Below are 19777 nucleotides of genomic sequence, written 5' to 3' on the forward strand. Positions count from 1 at the left end.
TCCTCTGTCTCAGTAGGTTAGTACTGTCAACACTAAGGTCCTCTATCAGTAGGTTAGTACTGTCAACACTAAGGTCCTCTGTCTCAGTAGGTTAGTACTGTCAACACTAAGGTCCTCTCAGTAGGTTAGTACTGTCAACACTAAGGTCCTCTATCAGTAGGTTAGTACTGTCAACACTAAGGTCCTCTATCAGTAGGTTAGTAGCTCAGTTGGTAGAGCATGGCGCTTGTAACGCCAGGGTAGTGGGTTCGATCCCCGGGACCACCCATACGTAGAATGTATGCACACATGACTGTAAGTCGCTTTGGATAAAAGCGTCTGCTAAATGGCATATATTATTATTATTATATTAACACTAAGGTCCTCTCAGTAGGTTAGTACTGTCAACACTAAGGTCCTCTCAGTAGGTTAGTACTGTCAACACTAAGGTCCTCTCAGTAGGTTAGTACTGTCAACACTAAGGTCCTCTCAGTAGGTTAGTACTGTCAACACTAAGGTCCTCTCAGTAGGTTAGTACTGTCAACACTAAGGTCCTCTCAGTAGGTTAGTACTGTCAACACTAAGGTCCTCTCAGTAGGTTAGTACTGTCAACACTAAGGTCCTCTCAGTAGGTTAGTACTGTCAACACTAAGGTCCTCTCTCAGTAGGTTAGTACTGTCAACACTAAGGTCCTCTATCAGTAGGTTAGTACTGTCAACACTAAGGTCCTCTATCAGTAGGTTAGTACTGTCAACACTAAGGTCCTCTATCAGTAGGTTAGTACTGTCAACACTAAGGTCCTCTCTCAGTAGGTTAGTACTGTCAACACTAAGGTCCTCTCTCAGTAGGTTAGTACTGTCAACACTAAGGTCCTCTATCAGTAGGTTAGTACTGTCAACACTAAGGTCCTCTCAGTAGGTTAGTACTGTCAACACTAAGGTCCTCTCAGTAGGTTAGTACTGTCAACACTAAGGTCCTCTCAGTAGGTTAGTACTGTCAACACTAAGGTCCTCTCAGTAGGTTAGTACTGTCAACACTAAGGTCCTCTCAGTAGGTTAGTACTGTCAACACTAAGGTACTCTCAGTAGGTTAGTACTGTCAACACTAAGGTCCTCTCTCAGTAGGTTAGTACTGTCAACACTAAGGTCCTCTCAGTAGGTTAGTACTGTCAACACTAAGGTCCTCTCAGTAGGTTAGTACTGTCAACACTAAGGTCCTCTATCAGTAGGTTAGTACTGTCAACACTAAGGTCCTCTGTCTCTGTAGGTTAGTACTGTCAACACTAAGGTCCTCTCAGTAGGTTAGTACTGTCAACACTAAGGTCCTCTATCAGTAGGTTAGTACTGTCAACACTAAGGTCCTCTCAGTAGGTTAGTACTGTCAACACTAAGGTCCTCTCAGTAGGTTAGTACTGTCAACGCTAAGGTCCTCTATCAGTAGGTTAGTACTGTCAACGCTAAGGTCCTCTATCAGTAGGTTAGTACTGTCAACGCTAAGGTCCTCTCAGTAGGTTAGTACTGTCAACGCTAAGGTCCTCTCAGTAGGTTAGTACTGTCAACACTAAGGTCCTCTCAGTAGGTTAGTACTGTCAACACTAAGGTCCTCTCAGTAGGTTAGTACTGTCAACACTAAGGTCCTCTCAGTAGGTTAGTACTGTCAACACTAAGGTCCTCTCAGTAGGTTAGTACTGTCAACACTAAGGTCCTCTCAGTAGGTTAGTACTGTCAACACTAAGGTCCTCTATCAGTAGGTTAGTACTGTCAACACTAAGGTCCTCTCTCAGTAGGTTAGTACTGTCAACACTAAGGTCCTCTCTCAGTAGGTTAGTACTGTCAACACTAAGGTCCTCTCTCAGTAGGTTAGTACTGTCAACACTAAGGTCCTCTCTCAGTAGGTTAGTACTGTCAACACTAAGGTCCTCTCTCAGTAGGTTAGTACTGTCAACACTAAGGTCCTCTATCAGTAGGTTAGTACTGTCAACACTAAGGTCCTCTGTCTCTGTAGGTTAGTACTGTCAACACTAAGGTCCTCTATGTCTCAGTAGGTTAGTACTGTCAACACTAAGGTCCTCTCAGTAGGTTAGTACTGTCAACACTAAGGTCCTCTATCAGTAGGTTAGTACTGTCAACACTAAGGTCCTCTATGTCTCAGTAGGTTAGTACTGTCAACACTAAGGTCCTCTATCAGTAGGTTAGTACTGTCAACACTAAGGTCCTCTGTCTCAGTATGGTGGTCTGTTTGAAACATGTTGGTATTACAGACTCTGTCAGCGAGAGGTTGAACATGTCAGTGAAGACACTTGCCAGTTTGTCAGCGTATTGCTCTGAGGACACTTCCTGAGGACACGTCCTGGTAATCCGTCTGGCCCTGTGCTGGGCTAGAGACACTGGGACTGGCCTGGGTAATCCGTCTGGCCCTGCGGCCTTGGGAATGTTGCCTTGTTTAAAGGTGTTGCTCACGTCGGCTACAGAGAGCGTGATCACACAGTCATCCGGAACAGCTGGTGCTCTCATGCATGCTTCATTGTCGCTTGCCTCGAGGCGAACATAAAAGGCATTTAGCTCGTCTGATAGGCCCTCGTCACTGGGCAGCTCGCGGCTGGGTTTCCCTTCGTAGTCCGTAATAGTTTGAAAGCCCCCTGCCACATCCGATGAGGTTCAGAGCCGATTTCTTATAAACGTCCGGATTAGTGTCCCGCTCCTTGAAAGCGGCAGCTCTAACCTTTAGCCTTTGGCTTTTGGCTTTCTAGCTTTTAGCTTTCTAGCCTTTAGCTTTCTAGCCTTTAGCCCTATCCTTTAGCCTTTAGCTAGAGCTGACAGTCTGTAGTATTTGTCTCTTCTTGTAAACCTGCTTTATTTCTTCGTCTGCTTGTCTTCCTGACGCTGTTTTACCATTTTGAATGGTGTTTTTCTTCTATCCCTTGTCTCTCGCTATCCTCCTCTCTCGCTATCCCCCTCTCTCGCTATCCTCCTCTCTCGCTATCCTCCTCTCTTGCTATCCTCCTCTCTCGCTATCCCCCTCTCTCGCTATCCCCCTCTCTCGCTGTCCCCCTCTCTCGCTGTCCCCCTCTCTCGCTGTCCTCCTCTCTCGCTGTCCTCCTCTCTCGCTGTCCTCCTCTCTCGCTGTCCTCCTCTCTCGCTGTCCTCCTCTCTCGCTGTCCTCCTCTCTCGCTGTCCTCCTCTCTCGCTGACCTCTCTCGCTGACCTCTCTCGCTGACCTCATTTTCTTTCCTCTCTCGCTGTCCTCCTCTCTCGCTGTCCTCCTCTCTCGCTGTCCTCCTCTCTCGCTGTCCTCCTCTCTCGCTGTCCTCCTCTCTCGCTGTCCTCCTCTCTCGCTGTCCTCTCTCGCTGTCCTCATTTTCTTTCCTCTCTTCTGTCCTCCTCTCTCGCTGTCCTCCTCTCTCGCTATCCTCCTCTCTCGCTATCCTCCTCTCTCGCTATCCTCATTTTTCTTTCCTCTCTTCTGTCCTCCTCTCTCGCTGTCCTCCTCTCTCGCTGTCCTCCTCTCTCGCTATCCTCCTCTCTCGCTATCCTCATTTTTCTTTCCTCTCTCGCTGTCCTCCTCTCTCGCTGTCCTCATTTTCTTTCCTCTCTTCTGTCCTGTATCCTAGGCATGGCTCCAATTCGGGACTCGGCCAGCCACTCTCCTAACCAAACAGGTGACAACACTTTTCATTTTACCCTTTGACCTCGACTCTTCTTCTCTCTGCCTTCCTGGACCTCTCCCTATCCTACTCCAGTCAGACAAGGTCATTCCTGAATCCCAGGTGCCCACGTTAACGTTGGCTGTTGTTACATAGTCTCAGTGTGTCGGTCATTGTCTGATCTCTTCTACTGTAGACCGTCTCACCTTGTTATTCAAGTTAAACTACCTTTGAACACAGCATGTGCTCCTACAAAGGTAGGGTTAGGGGTTAAAGACACAGAACAGCATGTGCTCCTACAAAGGTAGGGTTAGGGGTTAAAGGTAGGGTTAGGGGTTAAAGGTAGGGTTAGGGGTTAAAGGTAGGGTTAGGGGTTAAAGACACAGAACAGCATGTGCTCCTATAAAGGTAGGGTTAGGGGTTAAAGGTAGGGTTAGGGGTTAAAGACACAGAACAGCATGTGCTCCTACAAAGGTAGGGTTAGGGGTTAAAGGTAGGGTTAGGGGTTAAAGGTAGGGTTAGGGGTTAAAGGTAGGGTTAGGGGTTAAAGGTAGGGTTAGGGGTTAAAGGCACAGAACAGCATGTGCTCCTATAAAGGTAGGGTTAGGGGTTAAAGGTAGGGTTAGGGGTTAAAGACACAGAACAGCATGTGCTCCTATAAAGGTAGGGTTAGGGGTTAAAGGTAGGGTTAGGGGTTAAAGACACAGAACAGCATGTGCTCCTATAAAGGTAGGGTTAGGGGTTAAAGGTAGGGTTAGGGGTTAAAGGTAGGGTTAGGGGTTAAAGGTAGGGTTAGGGGTTAAAGGTAGGGTTAGGGGTTAAAGACACAGAACAGCATGTGCTCCTATAAAGGTAGGGTTAGGGGTTAAAGGTAGGGTTAGGGGTTAAAGGCACAGAACAGCATGTGCTCCTATAAAGGTAGGGTTAGGGGTTAAAGGCACAGAACAGCATGTGCTCCTATAAAGGTAGGGTTAGGGGTTAAAGGCACAGAACAGCATGTGCTCCTATAAAGGTAGGGTTAGGGGTTAAAGGTAGGGTTAGAGGTTAAAGGTAGGGTTAGGGGTTAAAGACACAGAACAGCATGTGCTCCTATAAAGGTAGGGTTAGGGGTTAAAGGTAGGGTTAGAGGTTAAAGGTAGGGTTAGGGGTTAAAGACACAGAACAGCATGTGCTCCTATAAAGGTAGGGTTAGGGGTTAAAGGTAGGGTTAGAGGTTAAAGGTAGGGTTAGGGGTTAAAGACACAGAACAGCATGTGCTCCTATAAAGGTAGGGTTAGGGGTTAAAGGTAGGGTTAGGGGTTAAAGGTAGGGTTAGGGGTTAAAGGTAGGGTTAGGGGTTAAAGACACAGAAAGGGAGAGAGGAGGAGGAGGAGGAGGAGGAGAGAACATTCTGACTGAGCAGGCAGACTAGACAACTTTCAAGGAGAGTTGGCAGCCATCGTGTGTGTGTGTGTGTGTGTGTGTGTGTGTGTGTGTGTGTGTGTGTGTGTGTGTGTGTGTGTGTGTGTGTGTGTGTGTGTGTGTGTGTGTGTGTGTGTGTGTGTGTGTGTGTGTGTGTGTGTGTGTGTGTGTGACTGGCGAGAATGAGCGTGGCTTTACAGAAAACCAAGGTGGTTAATTGCCAGAAGAGAAGAGCTGGAGACATGAAAGGGTTAATTTAGTTCTGAGGAAGAGGTTCTCCTCGTAAAATAACAAACAGCTCCCTCCCCACCTCTCTCCTCTCCCTCCCCACCCCTCTCTCCTCTCCCTCCCCCTACCCCTCTCTCCTCTCCCTCCCCACCCCTCTCTCCTCTCCCTCCCCACCCCTCTCTCCTCCTCCCCTCCCACCCCTCTCTCCTCTCCCTCCCCACCCCTCTCTCCTCTCCCTCCCCACCCCTCTCTCCTCTCCCTCCCCACCCCTCTCTCCTCTCCCTCCCCACCCCTCTCTCCTATCCCTCCCCACCCCTCTCTCCTCTCCCTCCCCACCCCTCTCTCCTCTCCCTCCCCACCCCTCTCTCCTCTCCCTCCCCACCCCTCTCTCCCCTCCCTCCCCACCCCTCTCTCCCCTCCCTCCAATGTCCCTCCCCCCTCTTTCCTCTTTCTCCCTTCCCTCCAATGTCCCTCCCCCCTCTTTCCTCTTTCTCCCTTCCCTCCAATGTCGCTCCCCCCTCTTTCCTCTTTCTCCCTTCCTCCGTCCTCCCTCCTGGTTGGCTGTAGCATCACACTGCTGAAACAAAATGGTGTCTGCTGACTAGACTGACACACACACTGTGACTGTCTGCGTCATGATCACTGACATCACTGGGCTGGGTTAGAGGGACTGGGCTGGGTTACTGGGACTGGGCTGGGTTAGAGGGGCTGGGCTGGGTTAGAGGGGCTGGGCTGGGTTAGAGGGACTGTGCTGGGTTAGAGGGACTGGGCTGGGTTAGAGGGACTGGGCTGGGTTAGAGGGACTGGGCTGGGTTAGAGGGACTGGGCTGGGTTAGAGGGACTGGGCTGGGTTAGAGGGACTGGGCTGGGTTAGAGGGACTGGGCTGGGTTAGAGGGACTGGGCTGGGTTAGAGGGACTGGGCTGGGTTAGAGGGACTGGGCTGGGTTAGAGGGACTGGGCTGGGTTTGATGGACTGGGCTGGGTTAGAGGGACTGGGCTGGGTTAGAGGGACTGGGCTGGGTTAGAGGGACTGGGCTGGGTTAGAGGGACTGGGCTGGGTTAGAGGGACTGGGCTGGGTTAGAGGGACTGGGCTGGGTTAGAGGGACTGGGCTGGGTTAGGGGGACTGGGCTGGGTTAGGGGGACTGGGCTGGGTTAGAGGGACTGGGCTGGGTTAGAGGGACTGGGCTGGGTTAGAGGGACTGGGCTGGGTTAGAGGGACTGGGCTGGGTTAGAGGGACTGGGCTGGGTTAGAGGGACTGGGCTGGGTTAGAGGGACTGGGCTGGGTTTGATGGACTGGGCTGGGTTTGATGGACTGGGCTGGGTTTGATGGACTGGGCTGGGTTTGATGGACTGGGCTGGGTTTGATGGACTGGGCTGGGTTTGATGGACTGGGCTGGGTTAGAGGGGCTGGGTTAGAGGGACTGGGTTAGAGGGACTGGGCTGGGTTAGAGGGACTGGGCTGGGTTAGAGGGACTGGGCTGGGTTAGAGGGACTGGGCTGGGTTAGAGGGACTGGGTTAGAGGGACTGGGTTAGAGGGACTGGGTTAGAGGGACTGGGCTGGGTTAGAGGGACTGGTCTGGGTTAGGGGGACTGGGCTGGGTTAGGGGGACAGGGCTGGGTTAGAGGGACTGGGCTGGGTTAGAGGGACTGGGCTGGGTTAGAGGGACTGGGCTGGGTTAGAGGGACTGGGCTGGGTTAGAGGGACTGGGCTGGGTTAGAGGGACTGGGCTGGGTTAGAGGGACTGGGCTGGGTTAGAGGGACTGGGCTGGGTTAGAGGGACTGGGCTGGGTTAGAGGGACTGGGCTGGGTTTGATGGACTGGGCTGGGTTAGAGGGACTGGGCTGGGTTAGAGGGACTGGGCTGGGTTTGATGGACTGGGCTGGGTTTGATGGACTGGGCTGGGTTAGAGGGACTGGGCTGGGTTAGAGGGACTGGGCTGGGTTAGAGGGACTGGGCTGGGTTAGAGGGGCTGGGTTAGAGGGGCTGGGTTAGAGGGACTGGGCTGGGTTAGAGGGACTGGACTGGGTTAGAGGGACTGGACTGGGTTAGAGGGACTGGACTGGGTTAGAGGGACTGGGTTAGAGGGACTGGGTTAGAGGGACTGGGTTAGAGGGACTGGGCTGGGTTAGAGGGACTGGGCTGGGTTAGAGGGACTGGGCTGGGTTTGAGGGACTGGGCTGGGTTTGAGGGACTGAGGCTGGGTTAGAGGGACTGAGGCTGGGTTAGAGGGACTGGGCTGGGTTAGAGGGACTGGGCTGGGTTTGATGGACTGGGCTGGGTTTGATGGACTGGGCTGGGCTAGAGGGACTGGGCTGGGTTTGAGGGACTGGGCTGGGTTTGATGGACTGGGCTGGGTTTGATGGACTGGGCTGGGTTTGAGGGACTGGGCTGGGTTTGAGGGGCTGGGTTAGAGGGACTGGGCTGGGTTTGATGGACTGGGCTGGGTTTGATGGACTGGGCTGGGTTTGATGGACTGGGCTGGGTTTGATGGACTGGGCTGGGTTTGATGGACTGGGCTGGGTTTGAGGGACTGGGCTGGGTTTGAGGGACTGGGCTGGGTTTGAGGGGCTGGGTTTGAGGGACTGGGCTGGGTTTGAGGGACTGGGCTGGGTTAGAGACGCGGGGACTGGGCTGGGTTAGAGACGCGGGGACTGGGCTGGGTTAGAGACGCGGGGACTGGGCTGGGTTAGAGACGCGGGGACTGGGCTGGGTTAGAGACGCGGGGACTGGGCTGGGTTAGAGACGCGGGGACTGGGCTGGGTTAGAGACGCGGGGACTGGGCTGGGTTAGAGACGCGGGGACTGGGCTGGGTTAGGGGGACTGGGCTGGGTTAGGGGGACTGGGCTGGGTTAGGGGGACTGGGCTGGGTTAGGGGGACTGGGCTGGGTTAGGGGGACTGGGCTGGGTTAGGGGGACTGGGCTGGGTTAGAGGGGCTGGGTTAGAGGGGCTGGGTTAGAGGGGCTGGGTTAGAGGGGCTGGGTTAGAGGGACTGGGTTAGAGGGACTGGGCTGGGTTAGAGACGCGGGGACTGGGCTGGGTTAGAGGGACTGGGCTGGGTTAGAGGGGCTGGGTTAGAGGGGCTGGGTTAGAGGGGCTGGGTTAGAGGGGCTGGGTTAGAGACGCGGGGGCTGGGCTAGAGGGACTGGGCTAGAGGGGCTGGGTTAGAGGGACTGGGTTAGAGGGACTGGGCTGGGTCAGAGACACGGGGACTGGGTTAGAGGGACTGGGCTGGGTTAGGGGGACTGGGCTGGGTTAGGGGGACTGGGCTGGGTTAGAGGGACTGGGCTGGGTTAGAGGGACTGGGCTGGGTTAGAGGGACTGGGCTGGGTTAGAGGGACTGGGCTGGGTTAGAGGGACTGGGCTGGGTTAGAGGGACTGGGCTGGGTTAGAGGGACTGGGCTGGGTTAGAGGGACTGGGCTGGGTTAGAGGGACTGGGCTGGGTTAGAGGGACTGGGCTGGGTTTGATGGACTGGGCTGGGTTAGAGGGACTGGGCTGGGTTAGAGGGGCTGGGTTAGAGGGGCTGGGTTAGAGGGACTGGGCTGGGTTAGAGGGACTGGACTGGGTTAGAGGGACTGGACTGGGTTAGAGGGACTGGACTGGGTTAGAGGGACTGGACTGGGTTAGAGGGACTGGGTTAGAGGGACTGGGTTAGAGGGACTGGGTTAGAGGGACTGGGTTAGAGGGACTGGGCTGGGTTAGAGGGACTGGGCTGGGTTAGAGGGACTGGGCTGGGTTTGAGGGACTGGGCTGGGTTAGAGGGACTGAGGCTGGGTTAGAGGGACTGAGGCTGGGTTAGAGGGACTGGGCTGGGTTAGAGGGACTGGGCTGGGTTAGAGGGACTGGGCTGGGTTTGATGGACTGGGCTGGGTTTGATGGACTGGGCTGGGCTAGAGGGACTGGGCTGGGTTAGAGGGACTGGGTTAGAGGGGCTGGGTTAGAGGGGCTGGGTTAGAGGGGCTGGGTTAGAGGGGCTGGGTTAGAGACGCGGGGGCTGGGCTAGAGGGACTGGGCTAGAGGGGCTGGGTTAGAGGGACTGGGTTAGAGGGACTGGGCTGGGTCAGAGACACGGGGACTGGGTTAGAGGGACTGGGCTGGGTTAGGGGGACTGGGCTGGGTTAGGGGGACTGGGCTGGGTTAGAGGGACTGGGCTGGGTTAGAGGGACTGGGCTGGGTTAGAGGGACTGGGCTGGGTTAGAGGGACTGGGCTGGGTTAGAGGGACTGGGCTGGGTTAGAGGGACTGGGCTGGGTTAGAGGGACTGGGCTGGGTTAGAGGGACTGGGCTGGGTTAGAGGGACTGGGCTGGGTTAGAGGGACTGGGCTGGGTTTGATGGACTGGGCTGGGTTAGAGGGACTGGGCTGGGTTAGAGGGGCTGGGTTAGAGGGGCTGGGTTAGAGGGACTGGGTTAGAGGGACTGGGCTGGGTTAGAGGGACTGGGCTGGGTTAGAGGGACTGGGCTGGGTTAGAGGGACTGGGCTGGGTTAGAGGGACTGGGCTGGGTTAGAGGGACTGGGCTGGGTTAGAGGGACTGGGCTGGGTTAGAGGGACTGGGTTAGAGGGACTGGGTTAGAGGGACTGGGTTAGAGGGACTGGGTTAGAGGGACTGGGCTGGGTTAGAGGGACTGGGCTGGGTTAGAGGGACTGGGCTGGGTTAGAGGGACTGGGCTGGGTTAGGGGGACTGGGCTGGGTTAGAGGGACTGGGCTGGGTTAGAGGGACTGGGCTGGGTTAGAGGGACTGGGCTGGGTTAGAGGGACTGGGCTGGGTTAGAGGGACTGGGCTGGGTTAGAGGGACTGGGCTGGGTTAGAGGGACTGGGCTGGGTTAGAGGGACTGGGCTGGGTTAGAGGGACTGGGCTGGGTTAGAGGGACTGGGCTGGGTTAGAGGGACTGGGCTGGGTTAGAGGGACTGGGTTAGAGGGACTGGGTTAGAGGGACTGGGCTGGGTTAGAGGGACTGGGCTGGGTTTGATGGACTGGGCTGGGTTTGATGGACTGGGCTGGGTTTGATGGACTGGGCTGGGTTAGAGGGACTGGGCTGGGTTAGAGGGACTGGGCTGGGTTTGAGGGACTGAGGCTGGGTTAGAGGGACTGGGCTGGGTTAGAGGGACTGGGCTGGGTTAGAGGGACTGGGCTGGGTTAGAGGGACTGGGCTGGGTTAGAGGGACTGGGCTGGGTTAGAGGGACTGGGCTGGGTTTGAGGGACTGGGCTGGGTTAGAGGGACTGAGGCTGGGTTAGAGGGACTGGGCTGGGTTAGAGGGACTGGGCTGGGTTAGAGGGACTGGGCTGGGTTAGAGGGACTGGGCTGGGTTTGATGGACTGGGCTGGGCTAGAGGGACTGGGCTGGGCTAGAGGGGCTGGGTTAGAGGGACTGGGCTGGGTTAGAGGGACTGGGCTGGGTTAGAGGGACTGGGCTGGGTTAGAGGGACTGGGCTGGGTTAGAGGGACTGGGCTGGGTTAGAGGGGCTGGGTTTGATGGACTGGGCTGGGTTTGATGGACTGGGCTGGGTTTGATGGACTGGGCTGGGTTTGATGGACTGGGCTGGGTTTGATGGACTGGGCTTGGTTTGAGGGACTGGGCTGGGTTTGAGGGACTGGGCTGGGTTTGAGGGGCTGGGCTGGGTTTGAGGGACTGGGCTGGGTTTGAGGGACTGGGCTGGGTTAGAGACGCGGGGACTGGGCTGGGTTAGAGACGCGGGGACTGGGCTGGGTTAGAGACGCGGGGACTGGGCTGGGTTAGAGACGCGGGGACTGGGCTGGGTTAGAGACGCGGGGACTGGGCTGGGTTAGAGACGCGGGGACTGGGCTGGGTTAGAGACGCGGGGACTGGGCTGGGTTAGAGACGCGGGGACTGGGCTGGGTTAGGGGGACTGGGCTGGGTTAGGGGGACTGGGCTGGGTTAGGGGGACTGGGCTGGGTTAGGGGACTGGGCTGGGTTAGGGGACTGGGCTGGGTTAGGGGACTGGGCTGGGTTAGGGGGACTGGGCTGGGTTAGAGGGGCTGGGTTAGAGGGGCTGGGTTAGAGGGGCTGGGTTAGAGGGGCTGGGTTAGAGGGGCTGGGTTAGAGGGGCTGGGTTAGAGGGACTGGGTTAGAGGGACTGGGCTGGGTTAGAGGGACTGGGCTGGGTTAGAGGGACTGGGCTGGGTTAGAGGGGCTGGGTTAGAGGGGCTGGGTTAGAGGGGCTGGGTTAGAGGGGCTGGGTTAGAGGGGCTGGGTTAGAGGGGCTGGGTTAGAGGGACTGGGTTAGAGGGACTGGGTTAGAGGGACTGGGCTGGGTTAGAGACACGGGGACTGGGTTAGAGGGGCTGGGTTAGAGACACGGGGACTGGGCTGGGTTAGAGACACGGGGACTGGGCTGGGTTAGAGACACGGGGACTGGGCTGGGTTAGAGACACGGGGACTGGGCTAGAGACACGGGGACTGGGCTAGAGACACGGGGGCTGGGCTAGAGACACAGGGGCTGGGCTAGAGGGACAGGGCTGGGTTAGGGGGACGGGGCTGGGTTAGAGGGACGGGGACTGGGCTGGGTTAGAGACACGGGGACTGGGCTAGAGGGACTGGGCTGGGCTAGAGGGACTGGGCTGGGTTAGAGGGGCTGGGTTAGAGGGACGGGGACGGGCTGGGTTAGAGGGGCTGGGTTAGAGGGGCTGGGTTAGAGGGGCTGGGTTAGAGGGGCTGGGTTAGAGGGGCTGGGTTAGAGGGGCTGGGTTAGAGGGGCTGGGTTAGAGGGGCTGGGTTAGAGGGGCTGGGTTAGAGGGGCTGGGCTAGAGGGGCGGGGACTGGGTTGGGTTAGAGGGGCGGGGACTGGGTTGGGTTAGAGGGGCGGGGACTGGGTTGGGTTAGAGGGGCGGGGGTTGGGTTAGAGGGGCGGGGACTGGGCTAGAGGGGCTGGGTTAGAGGGGCTGGGTTAGAGGGGCTGGGTTAGAGGGGCTGGGTTAGAGGGACTGGGCTGGGTTAGAGACACGGGGACTGGGTTAGAGGGGCTGGGTTAGAGACACGGGGACTGGGCTGGGTTAGAGACACGGGGACTGGGCTAGAGACACGGGGGCTGGGCTAGAGGGGCTGGGTTAGAGACACGGGGACTGGGTTAGAGGGGCTGGGTTAGAGACACGGGGACTGGGCTGGGTTAGAGACACGGGGACTGGGCTGGGTTAGAGACACGGGGACTGGGCTAGAGACACGGGGGCTGGGCTAGAGACACGGGGCTGGGCTGGGACACGAGGGACTGGGCTGGGTTAGAGACACGGGGACTGGGTTAGAGGGGCTGGGTTAGAGACACGGGGACTGGGCTGGGCTAGAGACACGGGGACTGGGCTAGAGACACGGGGGCTGGGCTAGAGACACGGGGGCTGGGCTAGAGACACGGGGGCTGGGTTAGAGGGGCTGGGTTAGAGGGACGGGGACTGGGCTGGGTTAGAGGGACTGGAAACAGGTGGACGGCTGGGTTCCATCCCTCCGTTTCCACCAATCCACACGTCAGATCAATGATTAGTGAAAGAATGTCCTGGTGTGTTCTCATGTGAGCTAACCAAACCTCCACCGCCACCCCGTCTCTCCGTCTTCCTGTCCCCAGATCTGGACCACCCTGGCCTGGATTCTCAGTATGAGAATTGCCCCTGGAGCTCTGGTTCTCCCTGCAGCAGAGACAGTAACTGGGACACGGTGGGTACTCTCTGAGGTTCTTCAAACGTAAATACCACCATGTTTGGTTTTTGTCACTTGCATTTTAATCTACAAACGTTATAATGTGATACGGCTTTTACGGGAAACCCGTTCGGATGTCTCGCCAAAAATGGAACGTAAATCTGTTTTTCTGGTTGTTTTTGGTAAATCCTTTAAATCCTTTACTGTAAAATAAAAAATAGATTGTATGATTTGACTTAATAAGGATCGTTTCCAAGTTTAGTTAGCATTACCCAATGTGAAAACGCTCAGACTTCCCTGACCTGAGAGTGTCTCATCTTGTTTAGACAGAATGGGGAACTAGCTAGTTAGTAATGAAATCAGACTGGTGAACTAGCTAGTTAGTAATGAAATCAGACTGGTGAACTAGATAGTTAGTAATGAAATCAGACTGGTGAACTAGCTAGTTAGTAATGAAATCAGACTGGTTTAGACAGAATGGTGAACTAGCTAGTTAGTAATGAAATCAGACTGGTTTAGACAGAATGGTGAACTAGCTACTTAGTAATGAGATCAGACTGGTGAACTAGCTAGTTAGTCATGAAATCAGACTGGTGAACTAGCTAGTTAGTAATGAAATGAGACTGGTGAACTAGCTAGTTAGTAATGAAATCAGACTGGGGAACTAGCTAGTTAGTAATGAAATCAGACTGGTGAACTAGCTAGTTAGTAATGAAATCAGACTGGTGAACTAGCTAGTTAGTAATGAACTCAGACTGGTGAACTAGCTAGTTAGTAATGAAATCAGACTGGGGAACTAGCTAGTTAGTAATGAAATCAGACTGGTGAACTAGCTAGTTGGTAATGAAATCAGACTGGGGAACTAGCTAGTTAGTAATGAAATCAGTCTGGTGAACTAGCTAGTTAGTAATGAAATCAGACTGGTTTAGACAGAATAGTGAACTAGCTAGTTGGTAATGAAATCAGACTGGTGAACTAGCTAGTTAGTAATGAAATCAGACTGGTGAACTAGCTAGTTAGTAATGAAATCAGACTGGTGAACTAGCTAGTTAGTAATGAAATCAGACTGGTGAACTAGCTAGTTAGTAATGAAATCAGACTGGTGAACTAGCTAGTTAGTAATGAAATCACCCTATTAATAAAAGTTTATTTTCTTTTCAAGGTGCTGGTAGACTCGGTCGGCAGCGACACGCCTTCCTCCTCCTCCTCCTCCTCGGCAGCCGGCAACGACCCCGAGCTCACCTTAGAATGCCTGGACACGGACTCTGCCTCTAGCTCTGGTGGCTCGGAGAGGAACTTGGTCACCGCGATGACGTCGTCGTCGCCGCCGCCTCCCGGAGGCCGTAACGGGAACCACTTCTCCCCGTTGACTAACGGCGGCGTTCCTCCCGGTAGCAGCAATAACATCATAACGTGTAACGGGGCGGCGAATGGCCCGCGGGGGTGCGTGGCCAACGGCTCCGTGGCCAACGTCGGCCCCAACGACGCCTCCGCCCCCGCCGACGGTAGCCACGGCAACAAGCCGAGCCCCTGGGCGTCGGCCAACGGTGCTGGTCTGACCCCCGGCACTCTGAACCCAAAAGTTAACCACGGTGCCTGGCCCGGTCCCCAGGGACCCTCCGGCTGTAGGATTGTCCAGCAGGGAGGCTCTCTGGCCTGGGGAGGGACACAGGCGGACAGCCTCTCTCTGTCTGAACAGCCGCAGCGCCTCCTCCTGAATGATACCACTGTCAAGACTCGCCACCTTAACACGACCAACGGACCAAATAACACTACTAACGCCATCGACACCTCTAGCTTACCAAACTCTACAGGCGGCTCGGTGCACAGGAACGAGTCCGGCTCGGGGCTGCGTTCCTGGGCAGCGGGAGGAGGAGGAGGAGGAGCGGGGTCAGAGCTTGGAAATCAGCTCTCCAACGGTACCCTGTCTGGCGCCCAGCATCCCCACAGCGAGGGCCTGGCAGGGGGCTTCTCTAAGCCCTGGGGGGGCCTCGGGCCCTGGAGACACTGTAAACGGCCAGGGACACGGCCAGCCCTCCCCTGCTGCTGCTGCTGTTTACAACAGTAAAACTAACAGCAAGGCCCCTGTAGGGAGGTGGGACTCTGCTTCTCCTCACAACCTGGGGACTGGAGGAGGGGCGAGCAATGGGAACGGACTGGGTCCTGCCGGGATCCCCCGACCATGGGCCTCCTCCTCTTCTTCATCTGGCTCCTCCTCTAACAGGCAACCCCCCAATGGGGAGTGGAGCTCGTTGCCCGGTAACAAATCTCAGGATTCCGGCGACGGACGGAAGTCAGGGGGAGGAGCCAACGGCTGGAAGAGTCTTGAAGACGACGCCCTCCGGATGGGAGGAGGAGGAGGAGTGCAGGGACCTGCGAGCGTTGGGGCGTCTGGCGGCAGTGAGGGGAGTGGGGAGAGCTCTGGAGGCCGTAGCTTAGACAGGAACGACCCCCGTCGACAAGGACCCCTCCCTGGGTCTACTCAAGTCCTCTTCTGTTCAGATGTGGACCCCCCGTGTCCTCTGCAACACCGGCTGGGGCCAGACCCCAGTACGCCAGAACACCGCCTGGGACGTCACCTCTCCCGTCCCCAGACCCGATGACAGGAAACCCGGTAACGGAGGCCCCGGCTGGGGATCGAAAAGCCACGCCGCTCGTTCTCATACCTCCAGCTCTGGAGGATGGCGAGGGGGGGAGGGCGGCCCGGGCCCAGAGTCAGGAGGGTCTGGCTGGGTAGAGCAGAAGACCTTGTCTGGGTGTGGGAACAGCCAGAAGGAGGACCTCTCCAACACCTGGATCAACCCTCCGAAACCCCAAAAGCAGGGTTGGGGGATGGGTGGTGGAGACCGCTCTAGAGGAGGAGGGAGCAGCTACTGGGGTCAGCCCCAGAAGACTAGCGTGCCTGGGGGATGGGACCGCGACTTTGCAGGGACTGCAGGATGGGGCGAGCCCGGCCTCCCGGCCAACACCAACACGCACCCCGACGGAAGCACCAGCACCTGGGGTGGCAGCGGAGGGACCCCTGACCACCCCAGCAACCCTCAGTCTGGCTGGGGAGAGCCCCCTGTATCCAACTCCGCCGGACACAAACCCCAGAACCACCAGACCCACCAGAACCACCAGACCCACCAGAACCACCAGAACCACCAGACCCAGGGAGGGTGGGACGAGCCAGCCATGAAGCCCGGCCACCCCTCTCAGAGCTGGGGAGACCCGGCCGAGTGGGGTAAAGATCCAGACGCCAACCCAGACCATAGAGGACCTCCACCAGGCGGTGCCCATCCCTCCAAACCCAGCGGATGGACTGGGGTGGCGGTCCCAGCTGGACCCTCCCACAAGGAGGAGGAGTCGTCGACAGGGTGGGAGGAGCCTAGTCCAGAGTCGGTGAGGAGGAGGATGGACATCGATAACGGCACCTCGGCGTGGGGAGACCCCAGCAACTACAACTGTAGCGGGGTCAATAAGTGGAACAAGACCAGCCAATCAGAGCAGGATGCCATGGTCACGACCAAACCCCCCCAGCCCCAGCAGCAGCCCCCACCACCCCTGAACAACATGGCCAACAAGGACAAGACCTGCAGCTCTGGTGAGTGGAGGGAGCTGTACAAACACACACACACACACACAGTGTCCTCCACCTCCCCTTTGTGTGTGTGTGTGTGTGTGTGTGTGTGTGTGTGTGTGTGTGTGTGTGTGTGTGTGTGTGTGTGTGTGTGTGTGTGTGTGTGTGTTAGGGTTGCGTCATCCTTCTGGAATGTTCTACAGATAATTCTCTCTGAGCTGTGAGTGCAGGCAGAAACACAGACCTTTTGTTTGGACTGAAGGAGGGGGTAGACTGAGACAGGAAGGGGGTAGACTGAGACAGGAAGGGGGTAGACTGAGACAGGAAGGGGTAGACTGACAGGAAGGGGGTAGACAGAGACAGGAAGGGGATAGACAGAGACAGGAAGGGGGTAGACAGAGACAGGAAGGGGGTAGACAGAGACAGGAAGGGGTAGACAGAGACAGGAAGGGGTAGACAGAGACAGGAAGGGGGTAGACAGAGACAGGAAGGGGGTAGACAGAGACAGGAAGGGGGTAGACAGAGACAGGAAGGGGGTAGACAGAGACAGGAAGGGGGTAGACAGAGACAGGAAGGGGGTAGACTGAGACAGGAAGGGGGTAGACTGAGGCAGGAAGGGGGTAGACTGAGACAGGAAGGGGTAGACTGACAGGAAGGGGGTAGACTGACAGGAAGGGGGTAGACTGACAGGAAGGGGGTAGACTGACAGGAAGGGGGTAGACTGACAGGAAGGGGGTAGACTGACAGAGACAGGAAGGGGTAGACTGACAGAGACAGGAAGGGGGTAGACTGACAGAGACAGGAAGGGGGTAGACTGACAGGAAGGGGGTAGACTGACAGGAAGGGGGTAGACTGACAGGAAGGGGGTAGACTGACAGGAAGGGGGTAGACTGACAGGAAGGGGTAGACTGACAGGAAGGGGGTAGACTGACAGGAAGGGGGTAGACTGACAGGAAGGGGGTAGACTGACAGGAAGGGGGTAGACTGAGACAGGAAGGGGGTAGACTGAGACAGGAAGGGGGTAGACTGACAGGAAGGGGGTAGACTGAGACAGGAAGGGGGTAGACTGACAGGAAGGGGGTAGACTGACAGGAAGGGGGTAGACTGACAGGAAGGGGGTAGACTGACAGGAAGGGGGTAGACTGACAGGAAGGGGGTAGACTGACAGGAAGGGGTAGACTGACAGGAAGGGGTAGACTGACAGGAAGGGGATAGACAGACAGGAAGGGGATAGACAGACAGGAAGGGGGTAGACTGACAGGAAGGGGTAAGACTGACAGGAAGGGGGTAGACTGACACAGGAAGGGGGTAGACTGACACAGGAAGGGGGTAGACTGAGACAGGAAGGGGGTAGACTGACAGGAAGGGGGTAGACTGACAGGAAGGGGTAGACTGACAGGAAGGGGGTAGACTGACAGGAAGGGGGTAGACTGACAGGAAGGGGGTAGACTGACAGGAAGGGGTAGACTGAGACAGGAAGGGGTAGACTGACAGGAAGGGGGTAGCCTGACACAGGAAGGGGGTAGCCTGAGACAGGAAGGGGGTAGACTGAGACAGGAAGGGGGTAGACTGAGACAGGAAGGGGGTAGACTGAGACAGGAAGGGGGTAGACTGAGACAGGAAGGGGGTAGACTGAGACAGGAAGGGGGTAGACTGAGACAGGAAGGGGTAGACTGAGACAGGAAGGGGGTAGACTGAGACAGGAAGGGGGTAGACTGAGACAGGAAGGGGGTAGACTGAGACAGGAAGGGGGTAGACTGAGACATGAAGGGGTAGACTGAGACATGAAGGGGTAGACTGAGACAGGAAGGGGGTAGACTGAGACAGGAAGGGGGTAGACTGACAGGAAGGGGGTAGACTGACAGGAAGGGGTAGACTGAGACAGGAAGGGGGTAGACTGAGACAGGAAGGGGGTAGACTGACAGGAAGGGGGTAGACTGAGACAGGAAGGGGTAGACTGACAGGAAGGGGGTAGACTGACAGGAAGGGGGTAGACTGACAGGAAGGGGGTAGACTGACAGGAAGGGGGTAGACTGACAGGAAGGGGGTAGACTGACAGGAAGGGGGTAGACTGACAGGAAGGGGGTAGACTGACAGGAAGGGGGTAGACTGACAGGAAGGGGGTAGACTGACAGGAAGGGGGTAGACTGACAGGAAGGGGGTAGACTGACAGGAAGGGGGTAGACTGAGACAGGAAGGGGGTAGACTGAGACAGGAAGGGGGTAGACTGAGACAGGAAGGGGGTAGACTGAGACAGGAAGGGGGTAGACTGACAGGAAGGGGTAGACTGACAGGAAGGGGTAGACTGACAGGAAGGGGGTAGACTGACAGGAAGGGGTAGACTGACAGGAAGGGGGTAGACTGACAGGAAGGGGGTAGACTGAGACAGGAAGGGGGTAGACTGAGACAGGAAGGGGGTAGACTGAGACAGGAAGGGGGTAGACTGAGACAGGAAGGGGTAGACTGAGACAGGAAGGGGGTAGACTGACAGGAAGGGGTAGACTGACAGGAAGGGGGTAGACTGACAGGAAGGGGGTAGACTGAGACAGGAAGGGGGTAGACTGAGACAGGAAGGGGTAGACTGAGACAGGAAGGGGGTAGACTGAGACAGGAAGGGGGTAGACTGAGACAGGAAGGGGTAGACTGACAGGAAGGGGGTAGACTGACAGGAAGGGGGTAGACTGACAGGAAGGGGGTAGACTGACAGGAAGGGGGTAGACTGAGGCAGGAAGGGGTAGACTGAGACAGGAAGGGGTAGACTGAGACAGGAAGGGGTAGACTGAGACAGGAAGGGGGTAGACTGAGACAGGAAGGGGTAGACTGAGACAGGAAGGGGTAGACTGAGACAGGAAGGGGGTAGACTGACAGGAAGGGGGTAGACTGACAGGAAGGGGGTAGACTGAGACAGGAAGGGGTAGACTGAGGCAGGAAGGGGTAGACTGAGACAGGAAGGGGGTAGACTGAGAGGAAGGGGTAGACTGAGACAGGAAGGGGGTAGACTGACAGGAAGGGGGTAGACTGACAGGAAGGGGGTAGACTGACAGGAAGGGGGTAGACTGAGACAGGAAGGGGGTAGACTGAGACAGGAAGGGGGTAGACTGAGACAGGAAGGGGGTAGACTGAGACAGGAAGGGGGTAGACTGACAGGAAGGGGGTAGACTGACAGGAAGGGGTAGACTGACAGGAAGGGGGTAGACTGAGACAGGAAGGGGGTAGACTGAGAGGAAGGGGGTAGACTGAGAGGAAGGGGTAGACTGAGAGGAAGGGGGTAGACTGAGACAGGAAGGGGGTAGACTGAGACAGGAAGGGGGTA

At 56.4% G+C, this 19777-nt stretch overlaps 2 protein-coding genes across 4 annotated transcripts in view; both read left to right on the forward strand.

The window, feature by feature from the left end:
* LOC124022861 (trinucleotide repeat-containing gene 6A protein-like) overlaps positions 1-14977 on the forward strand; it is a 37391-nt gene extending 22414 nt beyond the window's left edge. For all 3 annotated transcript variants that reach the window (XM_046337546.1, XM_046337545.1, XM_046337547.1), the window contains 3 exons: positions 3590-3637; positions 12832-12920; positions 14065-14977. In XM_046337546.1, coding sequence (XP_046193502.1) covers positions 3592-3637; positions 12832-12920; positions 14065-14970 — 1041 coding nt within the window. In that variant the 5' untranslated portion in view covers positions 3590-3591 and the 3' untranslated portion in view covers positions 14971-14977. The remainder of the gene's footprint in view (positions 1-3589; positions 3638-12831; positions 12921-14064) is intronic.
* A 412-nt stretch (positions 14978-15389) lies between these two features.
* LOC124022860 (trinucleotide repeat-containing gene 6A protein-like) overlaps positions 15390-19777 on the forward strand; it is a 43398-nt gene continuing 39010 nt past the window's right edge. Inside the window, exon 1 of the mRNA XM_046337544.1 lies at positions 15390-16488. Within this exon, the coding sequence (XP_046193500.1) occupies positions 15405-16488 (1084 nt within the window). The 5' untranslated portion in view covers positions 15390-15404. The remainder of the gene's footprint in view (positions 16489-19777) is intronic.

Source organism: Oncorhynchus gorbuscha, unplaced genomic scaffold (assembly GCF_021184085.1).
Source record: "Oncorhynchus gorbuscha isolate QuinsamMale2020 ecotype Even-year unplaced genomic scaffold, OgorEven_v1.0 Un_scaffold_1458, whole genome shotgun sequence".
In the NCBI taxonomy this organism is placed as follows: Eukaryota; Metazoa; Chordata; class Actinopteri; order Salmoniformes; family Salmonidae; genus Oncorhynchus; species Oncorhynchus gorbuscha.